General features: G+C 40.3%; 1 protein-coding gene across 1 annotated transcript; it reads right to left on the bottom strand.

Annotated features, from left to right (window-relative positions):
- Positions 1-827: 827 nt before the first annotated feature.
- Positions 828-18,311, bottom strand: CENPH (centromere protein H). Its single transcript, XM_075541128.1, has 9 exons — positions 17,856-18,311; positions 15,614-15,669; positions 11,920-11,968; positions 11,532-11,606; positions 10,235-10,291; positions 7,880-7,943; positions 7,416-7,467; positions 4,679-4,842; positions 828-1,024 (listed from the first exon to the last, which is right to left on the bottom strand). The coding sequence occupies exons 1-9, from the start codon at positions 17,978-17,980 to the stop codon at positions 932-934; spliced, it is 735 nt and encodes a 244-aa protein (XP_075397243.1). The 5' UTR covers positions 17,981-18,311; the 3' UTR covers positions 828-931.
- Between the last annotated feature and the right edge of the window lie 239 nt (positions 18,312-18,550).

The raw sequence follows: 18,550 nt of genomic DNA, 5'->3' as shown, positions 1-18,550 counted from the left end.
AAGAACACAGCTTTCCCCCGGATCCTGGATGCTTCCTCCCCACAACTACCATGCTCCGAATTCTACCTTGCAGGGCTGGATAGGACAGAGGCTGTACACTGGTGCATATGAGGGTTGGAGGTACAGGGAATCCAGGGTGGATGATACCTTCAGGACCAAGGGTGTGAGGGACGATGCTGGGAGAGTGGGTTGGAAAGGGGGAACTGATTACAAGGATCCACATGTGACCTCTTCCCTGGGAGAGGGACAGCAGAGAAGGGGGGAAGGGAGACTCCGGATAGGGCAAGATATGACAAAATAACGAGGTATAAATTACCAAGGGCACATGAGGGAAGGGGGAAAGGGGAGGGAGGGGAAAAAAAAAAAAAGAGGACCTGATGCAAGGGGCTTAAGTGGAGAGCAAATGCCTTGAGAATGATTGGGGCAGGGAATGTATGGATGTGCTTTATACAATTGATGTATGTATATGTATGGATGGTGATAAGAGTTGTATGAGTCCCTAATAAAATGTAAAAGAAAAAAAAAAAGAAAGAAATTAACACTTTTTAAAGTCTCCCCTCCTCCCATCAGAAATATCCACAGGTGTTCACCCTTTGGCCATGCTTTTCTAATATTTTTACTAGACAGACAAATGTACAGGAGTATTCCAAATAACAGCGAAGACTGCCAGAAATATTGTAGAAACAGTGTGGCTCCTAATGGGAAGCTGGGCCAGACTTCTTTTAGCAGTCTTCCAACTCAAAGGTTGTCAGATTCCTTTTACACTTTGTCATTCACTCTAATTACCCTTAAAACAACAGATGCAAAAAATAATAACAGAAGCCATGTTGTCATGAGAATTAAAAATTTTTTATACAGTACAGAATAGTGCCCAAACCACTAAGAATGCATTTTCACTTGAAATCTGTCCACTTAGATGTTATTTGTCTCATTAGATCGTGGTGAGGTTCTTTTCAAGATCCAGAACAATGTCCTTTAAGGCAGGAATCGCCGCCCAGTTGACTTTACTCCCCAAAATGAGGTTCTGGAATTAAAAAGACATAAAAATTAAGATATGGGTACTTTAAAAAAAATTACACAATTTTAGAAACATCTTTTCCTGGCTTTCAATTTATGGTGAGTGAAGAATCAAGACAGAGTTGTGTGCAGGGTTCTATGACTCAGAACCAATTGGACCACAGCAAACAGCAGCAGCACAGCCAGGCATACTATGTGCTATCAATAAGTTGCACACTTGTAAAAAGTTGAACTGGCGAAATATTGTGTGACAGATATATTTATCACCCAATGAAGACAAAATAAATAAGAGTAGCCATTGAGCCTGCTTCATATAACTAAACAGCTCATGGGACTTAGTTCCATGGGATACCAAAAAACCAAACTCCCTGTCATCGAGGGAATCCTAATTCAAAGGTCCTTGTGAGTCCATGGGAGAGCACTGTTACGTGGCCTACTAAGTGTCTAGGGTTTCCACTATATTGTGCAATGCCTCTCCAGGCTTATAAGCAACCATCTAAGACACAATAATTGGTCTCTAGTTGCCTGAAAACCAAACTCACTGCCATTGAGTCAGTGCTCGCTCATAGTGAGCCGCTGTAGGTTTCCGAGACTATTAACTGTTTTCGGGAGTAAAAAGCCCAGTTTTTCTCTCTTGGAGCTGCTGGTGGTTTCGAACTGTTGACCACGCAGATCACATCCCACCAGGGAGCAACAAAGGGAGAAGAAAAGTCAGGTATGGGGGAAGTCATGCAGTTTGTGACTAAATGCCTCCTGTCAGGCGAGCAGGACTGAATGGTGCTGGCTACATCACTGCACATTCTCGTCAGACGTTCTCTGGGAGGGTCCTGATCACACGGGGAATGGGCTCCAGATTCTCCGGAGCCACGAAGGCTAGACGAACCAGCAACACTAGGATCCTGAAAGAATCTTCAAGCTTCAGACCAAAATGATTTATTTCAGAGCTTAAAATGAACACTATTTCATTATCTTAAAATGAACACTAGCTTAGCTGGATAATAGAGAATGCTTGCTCTGCGCATTAGTGCTTTCAAAACCTATGAGATCAAACTGACAACAGTCTTGAGAGATAGGGGTGCAGTGAGTTTATGTGAATGGAGAGGAGTAACTCAGAGGAGGGTGAGAACACTTACACAACTAAAAGAATGTAATTGACGTCACCAAGTTCCTTACGTAGACACTGTTGAATTGATTAATATTTTGCTATGTATATTCTCAACAACAAAATGAAATTTTAAAAAATTTTAATGCCAAAAAAATCATGCCAGGGAATATTTTAATGTTTACATTAACTATTCATGCTTCATCAGTGACTATAGTTTTCACTTGTGAAAAATATTTACAGTGCTACTCTAAATTAGAAGAAATAGGTTAGAGTTAAAGTTACACTTCTCTGGTGGAAAACAGTCACTTTACTTAATTAATATCCCCTGTTTTAAGGGGTAAAAGAGGAGCTGATACCACAGGCCTCTTAAAGACCTACAAAATAAAGTCAAGACTATTTTTGTGGTATATGAGAAGAGAATCGTTATGATACTATCTAATGAAAATTCAGGTTTTTATTCTTTGAAATACTAAGATGAATTGCTACTGAACTATTTATTCAATACTGTTTTAAAAAGACTTTAAAATATAAAGATGATAAGTTGTTACATCTAAAAATACTATAACTTTGGCCTATACAAAAACACTCTTACTTATTCATTCATTAATAAACGAAAGGGTTAGAGTGGATTCTGACTCACAGGGACCGTGGAAGAACAGAGTACAACTGCCCCTTTGGGTTTTCAAGACTATAATTCTTTAAGGGAGCAGAAAGCTGCATCTTTCTCCACAAAAGTCGCAGGTTGGTTTCAACGGCTCAACTTGTGGCTACCAGCACAACACATGACTCACTACATCAGCAGGGCTCTTAATGAAAGGACTGGTATCTAAGAATCCAATCAAGGTACAGAGGCAGGTACAAGTAAGCAAGTGAATATGAGTCCTGGTGGCGGAGGGGTGACAAATCGGGCTGTTAACTGCACAGTCAGCAGTTCAAACTCACTAGCCACTCGGTGGGAGGGGAGGGTCACTAATGTGAAAAATTGGTTTTGGAAACCCATTGGGGCTGTTCCACCCTGTCTTACAGGAGTACTCACTAGGAGTCAAAATTGACTAGATAGCAAGGAGTTTGGTTTTTTGGTTTGGAACTCATAATGGTTAATCTTAGGAACAAAGTTTCTAGAGTCAAAGCCAAGTTCTATTTAACAAAGCAATGAGTTCATTATATCAAAATAAACATTAACTTACAGAATATGAATAAATGCAAAAGTGCAAAATAATAGAAGCCTCAAAGCAGCATGAGGGATCATGTGCTAAACAAAAGTAAAAAATGAATCAATGGCACTGAATTATGCATGCAGAAATTATTAAATTGGAAAAGGTTTGGTTGTGTATATTTTTGCCACAATTAAAGAAATATTATACAAATAACAAAGGGTACAAGAAGAAAATGTTTTAAAGTTGATTTTGGTAATGGCTGTACAACTCTTTTTGATATGACTGAGCTATTAAACTGCATGGTATGTGAAGTGCTAATGAAACTGTAAAAAAGAAAAAAAAACCTGGGGGATGGACAACAGAAAAGTGGGTGAAGGGAGATGTTGGACAGTGTAAGATATGACAAAATAATAAGTTATAAATTATCAAGGGTTCATGAGGAAGGGGGAATGATGCCAGGGGCTTAGGTGGAGAGCAAATGTTTTGAGAATGACGAGGGTAACGAATATACAAATATGCTTTATACAATTGATGTGTGTATGTATGGATTGTGATAAGAGTTGTATGAGCCCCCAATAAAATGATAAAAAAAAAACTTGTTAAAAAAACAACAAAAAACAATACATGTTAAAACATAAAAAATTTCACTGACACACACACTAAGAAAAGCAAAATGAATAAGATTCAGGAAAAAAATGTCTTATGGTAAGATAGGAAGCCTCCTATTCTCTAAGTCAGCTTTAAACATAGTAGGCAGCATACAACTCTTTATCTTACTTAATTGAAAATGTAGCAATTTAAATATTTCATCTCAACCATTCCGGACATTCCATTACTTTTTACAACTTAAAAAGTAACGAAAAACCTCCATTACATTTGGAACTGTACAATTGACATAAAAGCAACTGCCAATCTTTATTGAGAATTACTTGGATCAGACATCAAACAGATTTACCTAGATTATTCACAACACCAATCTTTCTAAACAAGAACAAGATAAAATAGTTAGAAAATACTCTAAAGCAGTAACTTGTAAACAGCCTGCATCTTAATTATTAATTGCTACCACTGACCGCAAGCCCACCTCCTTTCCCCAAACACACACAACTTTTGAGTCTGAAGCTCTCCATTACACCGTACTGCTTCCAGAGACGCTGACGTCATTCTATTTAGAAGTGTGTAATATCTACAATAATGTGGAAGGCCTTCAACATCTACTCTACATGAATCCTAGATACATGTAACCAGATGTATAGATGGCACTGAACTCTTATATCATGACCTAAATATAAGAATATTCATAATTAAAAGTGAATCAACAGGACATGATGGGTGATTTTTCAAATGTTCGTTTCTTTGAACGTCCACTCCCTCCTCAATTTTCAGGCTTGAATATTACCTGGAACACATGCTGAACAACTGTAGTAATTTGTATCTCCTTCTGGAGGCTTTGTTGTATGTCCTTGAATATGCCTGAGTTTTCCATACTCTCCAAAATATTTTTCTGTTTGTTTCTTTCAGTTTGAATTTCTAAAAGCTTGCTTGCTGAAGCTTGCTTTAATTCTGTTAGGTAAAAAAATTATTTACAAAAATACACACTATATACAACACAACTACATGCAAAGCATATGAAAATCCTTAACAGGGCATTTCCTGGTTATTTAGGAGAAAGGTTTTAATGAATAGCATTTTAAGTTGGAATTCTACTCTGATCTATACCAGCAGAAAATTCCAAAGTGCTACTTTTCTTTTGTTTTGCAATGGGAAGAGAATCCCTCCATTTTATTAACCTATTTTTGAGGACACGTTTTTGCATGATTGTGACTCAAGAAATGTCATTATTTTAAACATAAGCTAAGAATCAGGCATTAGAACAGATAACAAAACCACTTTAGGGGACTGGAGTTTAACATGCTTAGTCGTAGTATTTCGGTGTCAAATTCTACCTACAAATCTCATTAGGAGTTTACTTGCTTCCTCATTTTACCTTTCTTTTCTTTAAATAATTTTATTGGGGGACTAACATGCTACTTTCATAGGCAGTCCCTGGAAAATAAATGAGCTCTGTTCCCAAGTCTGCCTTTAGTTTGAATTTGTACATTGATAGGAAATTAGAAATGGGCTTGGATCTAACATCAGTCAAATATTTGTCTTACTATATGGTATACCTTTCTATCCATAAAAAATATTAACAATATACCTGCAGAAACACGAAAATACCTTTAACATAATAGTACTCATAATACAGTGATGTTTTGATGCACTTTTCAAAGTACACAGTTGTCATGGGAGTCACTGTATGAACTTCAAATTTTAATTTAATAGGCTTCTCAAGGGCTGGCTATATAACTAAGGATTGTACCTACGTCGGATGTTACTCAGGGATTGCTTGTACTGAAAAGCACCCTTTGTGAAATGTTCAAGGTGCTAGCGTGTAACAAATACATGATGGCACGTGTAAGGTATTTATATGACAACGAGACTAAAGACGCGACGCCAACAGTGGTAGAAGGGTTATTCTGAGATGCCAACATACATACGTCTGTGTATACACGTGTACATAGAGAAAAGGAAGCATTTTTTCCTCCTTTAATTACAAAAATGACACCTGGCAAGGTAAGAGAAAATGTCCTTCTCAAGGACTACACACCATTGATGGCTTTTGAATATATCCCGGAATGGTCTAAGAATTACACAATTCTAAAAAACCAATGAGTGTAATTCTATAATATTAACGGGTGTGTCCAAACAAGCTTGAAATGTAATGGGAAAAACTGAGCATCAAGAATGATTATGTCAGATAAGAAGAAAAGGTGACTGGATCAGATGGCTGAGATTGTTCACTAAAGGACAAGTCAGTGGTGTATTATTCTACAAATTAATAAATCCTACTTATACTGTTAAAAATATAGTAGAAACTACAGCCAATTTTATTTTATAGGCAATATGCACTAAAGGCTGATTACATCTTGGTGGTAAAATTAAAAAAAATACAACTTCTGTTACATATATACTTTTATTTCCACATGCCCTAAAGAGAACATGGATTATTTCTGAAGTAAATATTGCAATATTACCACACAAAACGTCATCTTATGTTCCTGATAAACTAAGAAATCTGCACAATCATAACTGCCATATATTCTCATGTAAAAGCCGAGTTTTTCGGCACATTTTTAATGCAGTTTTTGTGGTAAAATTAGGTGCCTCGGCTGATATTCAGGTCGGCTTATACTGGAATATATATGGTATCCATTGTGTATGTGTCTATATTCATTTACATTGCAGGGAAAAGGGTGAAAGGGAGACTAGGAGGAGGAATGACTTGCAGATTACACTTTAAAAACAACTGAGTTACAAGAACACATCGTACGATCCAATAGTTCGATCTATCAAGAAGGGTTATGTCATCATCACCACAATCAGCTCTGGTGGGGGGAAGGGAGACTCCAGATAGGGCAAGATATGACAAAATAACGATGTATAAATTACCAAGGGCACATGAGAGAGGGGGAGCGGGGAGGGAGGGAAAAAAAAAAGAGGACCTGATGCAAAGGGCTTAAGTGGAGAGCAAATGCTTTGAGAATGATTGGGGCGGGGAATGTAGGGATGTGCTTTATACAATTGATGTATATATATGTATGGATTGTGATAAGAGTTGTATGAGTCCCTAATAAAATGTAAAAAAGAAAAGAGGAGAAAAAAAAAAGAAAATGATTAGGGCAAAGAATGTACAGATGTGCTTTATACAATTGATGTATGTATATGTATGGATTGTGATAAGAGTTGTATGAGCCCCTAATAAAATGTTTAAAAAAACAAACAAACAATCAACTCTGGCACCTTTTCCCCCTTCTTTTACCCTCTGGTGTTGATCATCTGACACTTTTTGGGGGTTACTTAATTTTTACGCCCATCAGGGACAGAATAATTTTACTGTTTAAAGTTGTGAACAAACAAAAACAAAATATGCCTTTCATCTCATATTTTAAAAATTGATACATATAAAAATTTTATATTGAAAATTAGGACATTTCTCATTGACTGAGCGACCTGGCCTTATTAATCTCCACAGTAAGGGCTCTTTCTACAAAGCATCTTCTACAATTAAAAAGAAAAGAAAGTGTTCTACATACGTAATCTCTTTTTTCTGACCGCAAGCAGTTTTTCCTCTAAGTCCCAAGATTCCTATTATGAAAAATTTTAAAAGCAAATTACCTAAGAAGAAATCTGTAACATTTAAATGACTGTATAAGGGGCTTCAAAAAATCTATGGAAAAATACCATTATCGTTTAATTCCACTTTTCCACAAGCATTTTTAAAACCTCCCTCTGTATTTTATCTATTAGTTTATATTGTCTAAAGAGCTTTAAGAATGGACTCTATTCTACACAATAAAAGGGAGAGGACAGTGCATTAAATTCCAAGCAGAATATGAGCAACAATAAGAGCATGAGAGAAAGAAAGACACTTAAGCACAGGATATTCAAACCACACTGGTTTCTTTGAGCCATCCTATTTAAACCTATACAGTACAATTATCAGCAAGACCTGGCCACTGAAATCATGAGAGCAAAACTGCCTAATGTGCAAGCTTACCTGCTGTAATGCTGTGATTGATTTATTTAGCTTTAATATAGGTTTCATGTTATCGATAAACAAACTGAAAAAGAAATAAATTATGACAACTTTAAAAATGAGTTTACTTGTGTATTAATGAGAGTCATTTGATATACATTGGCTTTCATTATGCACTGTACGTTAAATAAACCAAACCCAAACTCTGCCATCAAGTCAATTCTGACTCATAGAGACCCTGCAGGACAGAGTAGAACTGTGCCTGTGGGATTCTGAGACTGTAACTCTTTACCAGACTAGAAAGCCTGCTCTTTCTCTCACGGCTCAATGGTTAACCACTATGCCACCAGGGCTCCTATGTACGACAATACTCACCAAACCACGCTCACTGCCATTGAGTTGGTGCCCACTTAGTGACCCTATAGGGCAGGCCAGAATTGACCCTGCAGTTTGAGGCTGTAATTCTTTATGAGAGTAGGAAGCTCGTCTTGCTCCAGCGTTCAAACTGCTGATCTTGCAGACTGCAGCCCAACTTATCACCACTGTGCCACTAGGATTCCTTGTAGACCAGGTCTTAATTTAACAAAATCAATCCCGAAGTTTCATGTAAACTTAATGCCTGTCCTTGCACTACAATGAGTTTCTCTTATAGCCAGCATTTTCTGTCCTTGACTTTTAATTCTATAAAAAGTGGTATCGCCTGCTCTGCACTTGGTTTATTTCATCCACCTTGGCAAGCTTGGCAGACAAGTGGTGGGTGTGATTACTTGTAGGTAAGAATTCACTCCTGCCATTTTGTTTTACTTTTTTGGTGTGTGGCGTCAACAGCTTTATCCTGCGATAATGTCTTTGCTGCGTTTTTTTTTGGTATATGAATTTTATTTTGACTTTCACTTATTACTATTGCTTTGGTATTTGGTGTTTTTTCTTCATTTTTTGTGGACAGTTTTATTAGTTTTCTTTGATTATTCTGGTTTATATTTATCCTATCGTGAAACCACCTTGACTTTGTCTTTATATGGAAGCTCCTTAACAGCATCATTCATTTATCTTTTTTTTTCATTTCTCATTTTGTTTTGGAAGTTGTTGCTTACAACTTACAATCTTCTGGTTCCTGTAACCAGTTGGCTTCCTCATTTTATTCTGCTTTTGTGCCTTCTTTAGTGGGCGAGGTATCTAAAGGATGCTCTCTTATGCCTTTATCTCAGGTCATTGTCTGATGTCCTTGCTTTTCCCTTAAGGACTTCCTTTATCGCTTCTTTTGGGCTGGTCTGGTAGTTAGAAATTCCCTGACTCTCTGCCAATCTGGGCAAACTAATTTCTGCCAGTGAAAAAATAGAGAGTGTGCTGCCTACTCCACTGTGCAGTTGTTAGGTAGTTGCTAAATGAGATAGCACTGTTCGTGGTTTATACCGAATACTGAGTAAAAACCTTTAAAGCTCTCCTTCAAAAATTTAAAATCATTTGGATAAAAGCACCATTATTATTACTGTTGTTTTATGAAAAGACCATTTTATTAGGAACTCTTACAGCTCTTACAATCCATACATCAATTGTATCAAGCATATTTGTCCATGTTGCCATCATTATTTTGTAAACATTTACTTTCTATTGAGCCCTTGGTATCAGCTACTCTTTTTTCCTCCCACCCTCACCCGTGTAAACCCTTGATAATTTATTATTTTCATAACTTACACTGACTGCTGTCTCCCTTCACCTATGGTTTCTGTTGCTCATACCCTTGGGGGTGTGGGTGGTGGTTATGTGTAGATCATTGAGATTGGTTCCTTCTTCCTCTCCTCCTCTCCCCACCTTCCCCCTACCTTCTGTGTATTGCTACTCCCATTCCTGTTCCTGGATTCCATGTGTTCTGAGCTCTTATCTCTTATCTGTACCTGGCACATGCTCCAGTCTAGCCTGCAGTGGAAGGCAGGACTGGGGTCATGATAGTGGAGGGTGAGGAAACCTCAAGGAACCAGAGGTTTTCATTGGTGCTATACTGCACCCTAGTTGATTCATCCCTTCCCTGTGACCCTTCTGTGAGAGGACGTGCCATTATCTACAGGTGGGCTATGGGTCTCCACCTGTGTTTGCATTATACGATTGTTTTGGATCTTCTGATGCCTGATCCCATGGACACCTCGTGATCACACAGGCTTGTGGGCTTGGATGCTAAAAGCGCCATTAGTCTTGAGGGTTGTGACGAGTAAGGAAAAGTTGCTGTCATGCTGAGGAGCCCCACTATAAACGTTCCCTCACTCCCAAGTTAACAGGGGCTGGAAGTGATAGTTAATGAAAAATAATTCAGAATATTAAAGTCATTATGCAGATCTAAGAATTCCCATCCATACTGCAGCCAGGGGAAAAATTACTTACCTCATCTTGGTGTCGATGTCTTCCAGGTTATGTTCAAGTAGAGCTGAAAGTTTTAACCTATGAAGAAAAAAGCGTGCATTATAAAACATGGACAGTATTTATGGCAAATTAAAACATTTTAGACCAGAAGTGAAAGATCGATTTCCCTTTAAACATTAAAGTGGGTTTCTTAACAGTATTGTATGGGGAATATGTAGCTAAATCGCCATCATTATAAAAAACCTAGGAAACATGAACTAAGACTGAAATGGACACTGTGTATTGTCAGGCCGAGGGCTGAGTGGAATCTGAAGCCCAGCAGGGGCTTTGCTCTCTGAATCACCCGCTTTGGTTCAGGGCTGTAGGACATGTTAGACACTACAGGGATTAACCAGCCTGAAAATAGAAACGAATATCAAGTCACACTTGGTGAGAGAGAAACTTCACAACATGCATACCAGCTCCATAAATTACTATACCAGCTCCATAATTACTTTTACATTCACGTTGCTAACAAATAAGAATAAAAAAGCGGTAAGAGGCCCAATAAAATGTTTAAAAGAAAAACCGATCAACTCAATGATAGGAATTACTTCTTTGCTACCGCACAAAATTTCATTCATTAAAAGGGGGTATCACAATAGCCATGATGTCACTTTAAATAAGCCAGCAATATGAAACAGAAAAAGTTCACTTAGAAACATTTATAGTTAGTTTAACTACTTTTCAGTAAGCTACATGAAGACATTTACCTGGGAAAGCAAGTTATCCATTTGACCTGGATTATTAATTCAAAACACAAGTCTATAGGAGAACAAGCTGTCTCAAGACCTGAGTCATCATGTGTCGGAACTGAATGCATGGCAGTGAGTTTGGTTTGGAACCCTGGACAACATCTAACATTGTGCATTCAGTGCGTACCAGTTACACATCCAACTGGGAACCAAAAGACAGGTGTTTCCAGTCCACCCAGTGGAGGAGCCTCAGAAGAGGTCTAGTGAGTTCCTTCCAAAGATCACCCAATCCAACCAAACTCACCATCAATTTGATTCCTAACAAATCTACAGGGCAAAGCAGAAGGCCATCTGTGGCTTTCTGAAACTCTAACTCTTCCCTCGGAGCAGCTGGTGGTTTTGAACTGCTGATCTTGAGGTTAGCAACCCAAAGTGTAACCATGAGGCAACCAGGGCTCCGTCCAAAAGATCACAGCAACTGCGTGAGTCCCATGGGGCCAATGTAAGTCAAAATTGACTCGAGGTCAACTGGTGCGTTTTTTGTTTTGTGTTGACAATGTTTAAAGTTAAAATGCGGTAATCACCTGTGTAACATAAGAGTTTTCACTTCAAATGCAATTTTTGCATCTTGAATTTCATTTTCCAGGCCTTCAATTTTACTAAGAAAGAAGCACAAACAACAGAATTTCAGAAATAGAGAGTTGCTAAAATTGTCAGAGCAAATCTTTGAAAACATAGTAAATTTGCAGAATGTACATTTGTAGGTTTGTTAAATCTTATAAGAGGTTAACATAAAATGCTGATGTAACTACTTATGTACATGTAAGTTTCAATCACAATGAACAACCCCTCCCAATACATGTGTGACAAATTAGGTGGAAAAGAAAAACTATGTTCTAAGATAGACAATACCCTAAAATCGTAACTCTTACTAAGAACCGCACACAAACAAAATTGAAAAATTTAACCTACGCTTCAATTTGCTCTTCTTGCATGAGTTCCTCTGGAGTTTCTTCTTCATCTATGAGTAAGAGTTTTTTGAGGTTACTGACATTTTAGAACAACGTGACTCAAGAGAAGTATGTTCAGCAAAAAAAGCAAACCACATAAGTAATTTTAAATTACTTGTTTCCACAAATAAAAATGAGAAACAAGTGAAATTAATTTCCACACTTTAGTAAATCGAATACACCCCAATTATTGATCAATATAAAAATCAATATAATATTTCACAAGTATTTATTTTCTTCTGTGTGTATTTTACACTTACAACACATCTCAACTAGGACTAATCACATTTCAAGTGTTCAGTAGCTAGTGGCAACTGAATTAGAACGATTTTAGGATGACCGGAAAGTATAAAACCAATCATATGTGGGCGAGCATAATGGTGGAAGATTAAAGGAAAAAATGCATATAATAGCATCCAAAATCACAAAGTACTCAAGGGTACAGTTAACAAAATGTTTATGACCTCTATACGGAACGTTACCAAGCATTGCTAAGAGAAACGGCAGAGCTATGTAAATGTGATGCTATACACCATGAGCACTTATCGGCTCAGTATTGCTTTAGGGTTCCCCCACCCCACCCCCTAGCTTAGTGTTGTTAATGTAACATTTTTCTAATATTGATTGACTGATCTCAAACTTCATCACATTTTGTTTTCTACAGAGATTGGTAAGCTGATTTAAATTTCACAGAGAACTGGAAAGGACCTATATCTAAGGGGTAACAGCTGGAAATTCACAGTAGTTGCTTTCAAGACTTATTCTAAGGCTACAGTAATCAAGACAGTGTGGTACTGGCCTGAGAAAGAAAAATACTTCCATGAACCTGAGAAGGGAGAGCCCAGAAGAGATCCATGCACACTAACGACTCACTGCCGCGGAGTCGTTGGTCTTATAGTGGCCCTACAGGGCAGGATAGAAATGCTCTTGTGAGTTTCTGAGCACCTAAGTATGGGAGTAGAAAGCCTCCTCTTTTTCCTGTGGACTGGCTGGTGGCTTTGAACTGCTGACCTTGAATATAGCAGCCTAATGAATAGCCACTCCACCACCAGGGCTCCTTCCATTCTAGGGGGTTTCAAATAATTGGTGGACAAATATAGTGACCCCATAGCAAACTAGTGAAACTGTCCCACAGGGTTTCAACCTGCGAACTTGTACTGATGCAGGCGAACACATCTTCAACACATTAAAATTAAACCCCTCTGGACAGTGTAAGATGACAAAATAATAATTTATGAATTATGAAGGGTTCATGGGGAGGGAAAAGTGGGGGGAGAGGAGGGAAAATGAGGAGCTGATATTAAGGGCTCAAGTAGCAAGCAAATGTTTTGAGAATGATGACGACAAATGTACAAATGTGCTTGGCACAATGTATGGATTGTGATAAGAATTGTACATGCCCCCAATAAAATGATTAAAAAAATTAAACCCCTCTGTTTCTAATGAGATTAAGAAAATGATAACAAGGAACAAAGTAGGAGAAAATATTTCATGTTTCTCTAAAATAAAGGATTTGCACTGATTAATAAGAAATAGAAAAGGTTCAGAGGACAGCACTGAAGCTACAGCTCAGGGAAAGGGACATGTCAGATCAGAGCACACAGGAGCAAACGAAAAGGGAAGGAGAGAGTGTAGCACATCCTGACCCACCAAGCCTGAGGATGATATTCCTGCTCAGAGCAGCCAATGCACAGAGAGGACCATAGGGCGGGCCCCACCACAAAACAAAAAACAGGACTTCCCTCACTGACCCATATCACTACAACAACACTGGAGGCACAGTTCAGGAATTGTACCCAGTCTGCCCCACCACTGGGGTGAAACGCTAAGGGTGAAACACAGCAGCCAAGAGAGCAAAGCAATGAAGTCCCTGGGAATACTAAAAATAAGACTTTGGGGTCAGGGCATGGCACCCCATCAGACTTGACCAGAAAACAATCTTAACAGACCTGGCGCTATTTATAGGGTTTGGGTTTTTTGCTGTTGTTGTTTTGCTCTGTCTTGTTTTTGTGCTTATTGTCTCTGCATGTCTATCTGGATAAGATAGGTGGGATAAACAATCCAGAGGAAAAAACAATGATCTAATAGTTGGGTGGGGGCGGGGCACGGGAGGGGGGAGGGGGAGAAAGGAAGTGGGTGTTAACAAACCCAGGGACAAGGGAACAACAAGGGATCTAAAATCAATGGTGAGCGGGTGTAGGATGCCTGGTAAGGCCTGATCAAGGGCAATGTAACCAAGAGGAATTACTGAAACCCGAATAAAGGCCGAACAAGATAGTGGTACAAGAGAAAAAAGAAAATAGAGGTAATAACTAGGAGGCAAAAGACATTTACAGAGGTCTAAATACAGGCATGCACATATGTAAATATGTTTATATATCATGACAGGGAAATAGATCTCATATTTGTATGTTGAGTATTAAAGTGGCAGACGGATATTCTTTTTCTACTCAAGTCCTCCCTCAACACAAGAACACTTTGTTCTAATAACCTGGTATTCCACAGTAATGGTCAGTTTCCCTACACAATCTCTGAAGACAAAATAGGAACGTAAGCAAATGAGGTGAAGAAAGCTGATGGTGCCCAGCTATCAAAAGATATAGTGTCTGGGGTCTTAAAGGCTTGAAGATAAACAAGCAGCAGCATCTAGCTTAGAAGCAACAAAGTCCACGTGATCATGAGGTGTCGATGGGATCAGGTATCAGACATCAAAGACCGAGAACAAAAAATCATTAAGAATAAGGGGGAGTATGGAGTGGAGACCCAAAGCCCATCTACAGACGATTGGACATCCCCTTATAGAAGGGTCACAAGGAAGAGACGAGCCAGTCAGGGAGCAGTATAGCACCGAAGAAACATGCAACTTTCCTCTAGTTTTTTAATGCTTCCTCCCTCCCACTATCATGACCCCAATTCTACTTTACAAGTCCAGTTAGACCAGAGCATGAACATGAGCATAGACAAGACCTGGAAACACAGGGAATCCAGTAGAGATATGGCCCCTCAGGACCGATATTGAAGTAGTGATACCAGGAGAGTAAGGGTAAGGTGGGGGGAGAAAGGAGGAACTGATCACAATGATCTATATATAATCCCTTCCCAGAGTGAAGGACAAGAGAAAAGTGGGTGAAGGGAGACATCAGTCGGTGTAAGACATGAAAAAATAATAATAATTTATAAATTATCAAGGGTTCATGAGAGAGGTTAGTGGAAGGAGGGGAAAAAATGAGGCGCTGATACCAAGGACTGAAGTAGAAAGCAACTGTTTTGAGAATGATGATGGCAACAAATGTACAAATGTGCTTGACACAATGGATGTATGTGTGGATTGTGATGAGTTGTACGAGCCACCAACAAAATGATTTAAAAAAAAAACTATATACACACTAAGTGTATTGACTCCTTAACTAGTTCCTAAGGTTCAGGGTGAGCCTTAAACTAGAGGGCTTCAAAAAGTTCATGGAAAAACTCCATTATCTTTCAATTCCATTTTTTCCATCAGCTTTTTGAAGCTCCTACAAATTGCCTCATGCCACATTAGGTTGCACACTTCACATTCCCTAAATCAGTAATTTCTGTAAAATTGGTTTTCTTTTCCTTAGAGTACTATTTATCATCAAGTTCACAATATTTTATTTGGAAATGAAAATATTTACTTGCTTCAACCATTGATTTGTATTCCAAGAGTTGTTGTTTTGTCTGCGCTCTTAGCCTGAGGGGAAACAAAACAAGAGAGCCATATTTATTGACAGGTCCTACTCGACAGCAGTAAGGAGTCTCTGGTGTAACGGCGTAAGCACTCAGAGTGCAACCTAGAGGTGGGAGGTTCGAGTCTACCCAGAGACACCCCAGAAGAAACACCTGCAGAGCTACTGCGGAAAAACTAGGCCCTGAAACCCTTTGGAGCACAGTTGTACTGACACACACACTGGGTGGCCATGAAACAGAATTCACTGACAACAATGGTACTGGTCTCACGTGAGAGACCAAGTCACCTGTTTTCAAAAGGTGATAGAACAAAACGGGTCAACTTTAAAGTGTCAGAATATGCTCCTGGTGCAATAGGCCTCATCGCACCTAATATTTAGCACCAAGAAATCGAAGACTTCAACAGAAGACATAAAATGAAATACAATGGGAAAACAGCATCTGTTCTTAATTTTTAAATTTGATTTAGAAATTTTTGCTTAGTAGGCCAGGCTAGAATGGGCTTAATGATAACTGCTAACAAAAAAGACCAAAATGGTTAAACCAGTAAACCCTGGAATGAGTAACAAACACAGGTTGTAATCTTTTGAGACCCAGAGAAATAATCAAGATGCTGATCCTTGGATAGGTAAGTAATTCATACTGTTTCTATTTACATACTCTTATGGGTCTACCTAATTCAAGAGTAATGCTCATTCACTGAGTCTACTCCAATTCATAGAACTCCCTGGTGGGTTTCTAAAACTAACTCTTTGTGGGTGCAGATAACCTCTTTCTCCCACAGAGTAGCTGGTGGATACAAACCACTGATCCAGCAGTTAGCAACCCACTATACCACGAGGGCTCCTAACATAGAAATAAAAGTGAGTTTTTTAAAAAAGCAATTATCTTTGTATTTACGGAATGCTTCACATTTGCATGGTAGTTTTCTAATTCTGAATTGTCTTGTAATATTACCAAGAACAAAACAAAACCAACCAACTCACTGTGGCCCTACAGGACAGGGTAGAACTTCCCCTGTGGGTTTCTTTACCAGAGCAGACAGCCTCTTCTTTCTCCTGAGAAACCAGTGGGTTCAAACTGCTGACCTTGTGGTAATTCACTGTGCCACTAGGGTTCCTCCTTGTGACTTAAGGCGCCACAGTGGCAGTAGTATTTAAGCACTAGGCTGCACACTGCAAGGTCAGCAGTTTGATACCACCAGCTGCTTGCTTGGGAGAACAACTGAGAGCTTTTTACTCAGGTAAGTTACAGTTCTACTGTCCCTCAAGGGTGGCTAGGAGTTAGCATTGACTCCATGGCAGTGACTGAGTTTTTAAGTAGCTAAGAAATTTTAATGGCAAGGACTTTAAAAATATGGCCTCCTCTTCTCTGAGATCAGAAGAATTAGATGCCTGGCAAACACTATTGAGCTTTTGGATCCAGGCCACAATGGATGGATCCCAATAAAATGGGAGAAAAATATGAAACTGGTCCAGGCTCACTGAACGAGCCAATTGAGACTAAGGGTTCAAACCTTGAACTGAATATTTATTCTGTGGTTACCTTTTGGTCAAATCAGAAGACTATCATCCAGGATTACTGTTCGCCCACCTGCTACTTTAACGCAGAGGTGAGAAGGAAAGTGGGTAGGGAAACGAGATGGCTGGTAATGGGACAACCAGAAGAAAAATTGAGAAGGCTGAACTACTTGGGAGGAAGGCAACCAATGTTACTGAACAAGTTCCTATGAAAAATCGAAGAAATGTTACTGAACAAGTTCCTATGAAAAATCGAAGAACTGGGATTTAATTTAGCTGTGTCAACATTCACGGAAAACCCAATAAAAGATTATGTGAAAAAGGAAACAGCAGGGAAGCGTTTTGCTCAAAGAAAAAGGGGCGGGGTACTCACCCCCACCCCACCCCCACAACGTCTGGCCGGGAACCAGGGCACCCCCGGGAGGTGAGCAAAGGTTCTCAGGGCTGTGGAGGTCTCCCTACGGGCCCTAGGGAGTGTGCAAAAACAAACTGCCCTCGAATCGACCCTCACTGCCACCTGGGCGACCCTAAGGGGCAGAGCAGACCGCTCCTGTGGGTTGCGGACGCTGTACATCTTTGCGGGAGCGGAAAGCTTTCTCTCTCCCCCCGAGGTGCTGGCGGGTCTGAACTGCCGCCCCCTCGACCCCGGGCCAGCGGCCAGAGGGAAAACCTGAGCAGCAAGGTGGTGTGGTCCTCCTCGCTCGCCTCCGCGGCGCCGGCTGCCTGCAGCTGCCCGCCTTCCCCTCCTACGTCCTGGCGCGTGGAAGCGGCGTCCTCCTCCGGCGGCTTCTCCATTGCGGGCTGGCGAGCACAGTGGCCGCGCAGGGCAGGCAGAGGGACACTGAGGCAGAACAGCGGGCGGGCGTGCCTCCGAGGTCGCTTCTCCCGCCAATAATTCAGCGCCGAGGGCGGAGGAGCAAACGCGCCGGCCCCGCCCCTTCCGGCCCCGCCCCCTGGGTCCGGTTGCCATGGTTACAGCGGCGTGCTTTTTTTCCCTCCCCGATGTTTCTTAGGGCTCTAAAGCGTCGACGGCATCATAGCGTCACTCGTTAAAAAGCTCGAACCCTCAGCATCGGCCACACGGCGTGCTGAGGTCTGGGCTGCAGCCGTTCGGCTCGTTCTCGGCTCGTTGTGCGCCTGCGCGGCGCCGGGAAGCCCTTACCGACGTGCCTACTTCCGGGACAGCCCTCCGTCTCTCACGTCAGCACGCACGTCCCCTCCTCGGCCTCGCGGAACGGCGTGCGCGCCGGCTGGGTTGTTCGTGGGACTTCCGATGGGAGCCCGTGAAGTTGTGTCCAACTACCCACAATCCTGGAGAACGCTGTAGAACAGACACCCGGAGCGCGAACTTCAGAACCCCTGCGT

Source organism: Tenrec ecaudatus, chromosome 2 (assembly GCF_050624435.1).
Source record: "Tenrec ecaudatus isolate mTenEca1 chromosome 2, mTenEca1.hap1, whole genome shotgun sequence".
Lineage (NCBI taxonomy): Eukaryota > Metazoa > Chordata > Mammalia > Afrosoricida > Tenrecidae > Tenrec > Tenrec ecaudatus.
The sequence above is the reverse complement of the archived record's forward strand: the minus strand, read 5'-3'. Positions and strand labels throughout refer to the sequence as shown.

What these genes read in the sequence shown, in the direction of transcription:
- CENPH (XM_075541128.1), bottom strand. Translation starts at nt 17,980, where the DNA reads ATGGAGAAGCCGCCGGAGGAGGACGCCGCTTCCACGCGCCAGGACGTA. An exon ending in CAAGAAGAGCAAATTGAAGC is followed by an intron (nt 11,607 to 11,919) that starts GTAGGTTAAATT and finishes CTTCTTTCTTAG; the next exon opens with TAAAATTGAAGGCCTGGAAA. An exon ending in CAATCACAGCATTACAGCAG is followed by an intron (nt 7,468 to 7,879) that starts GTAAGCTTGCAC and finishes TTTTCATAATAG; the next exon opens with GAATCTTGGGACTTAGAGGA.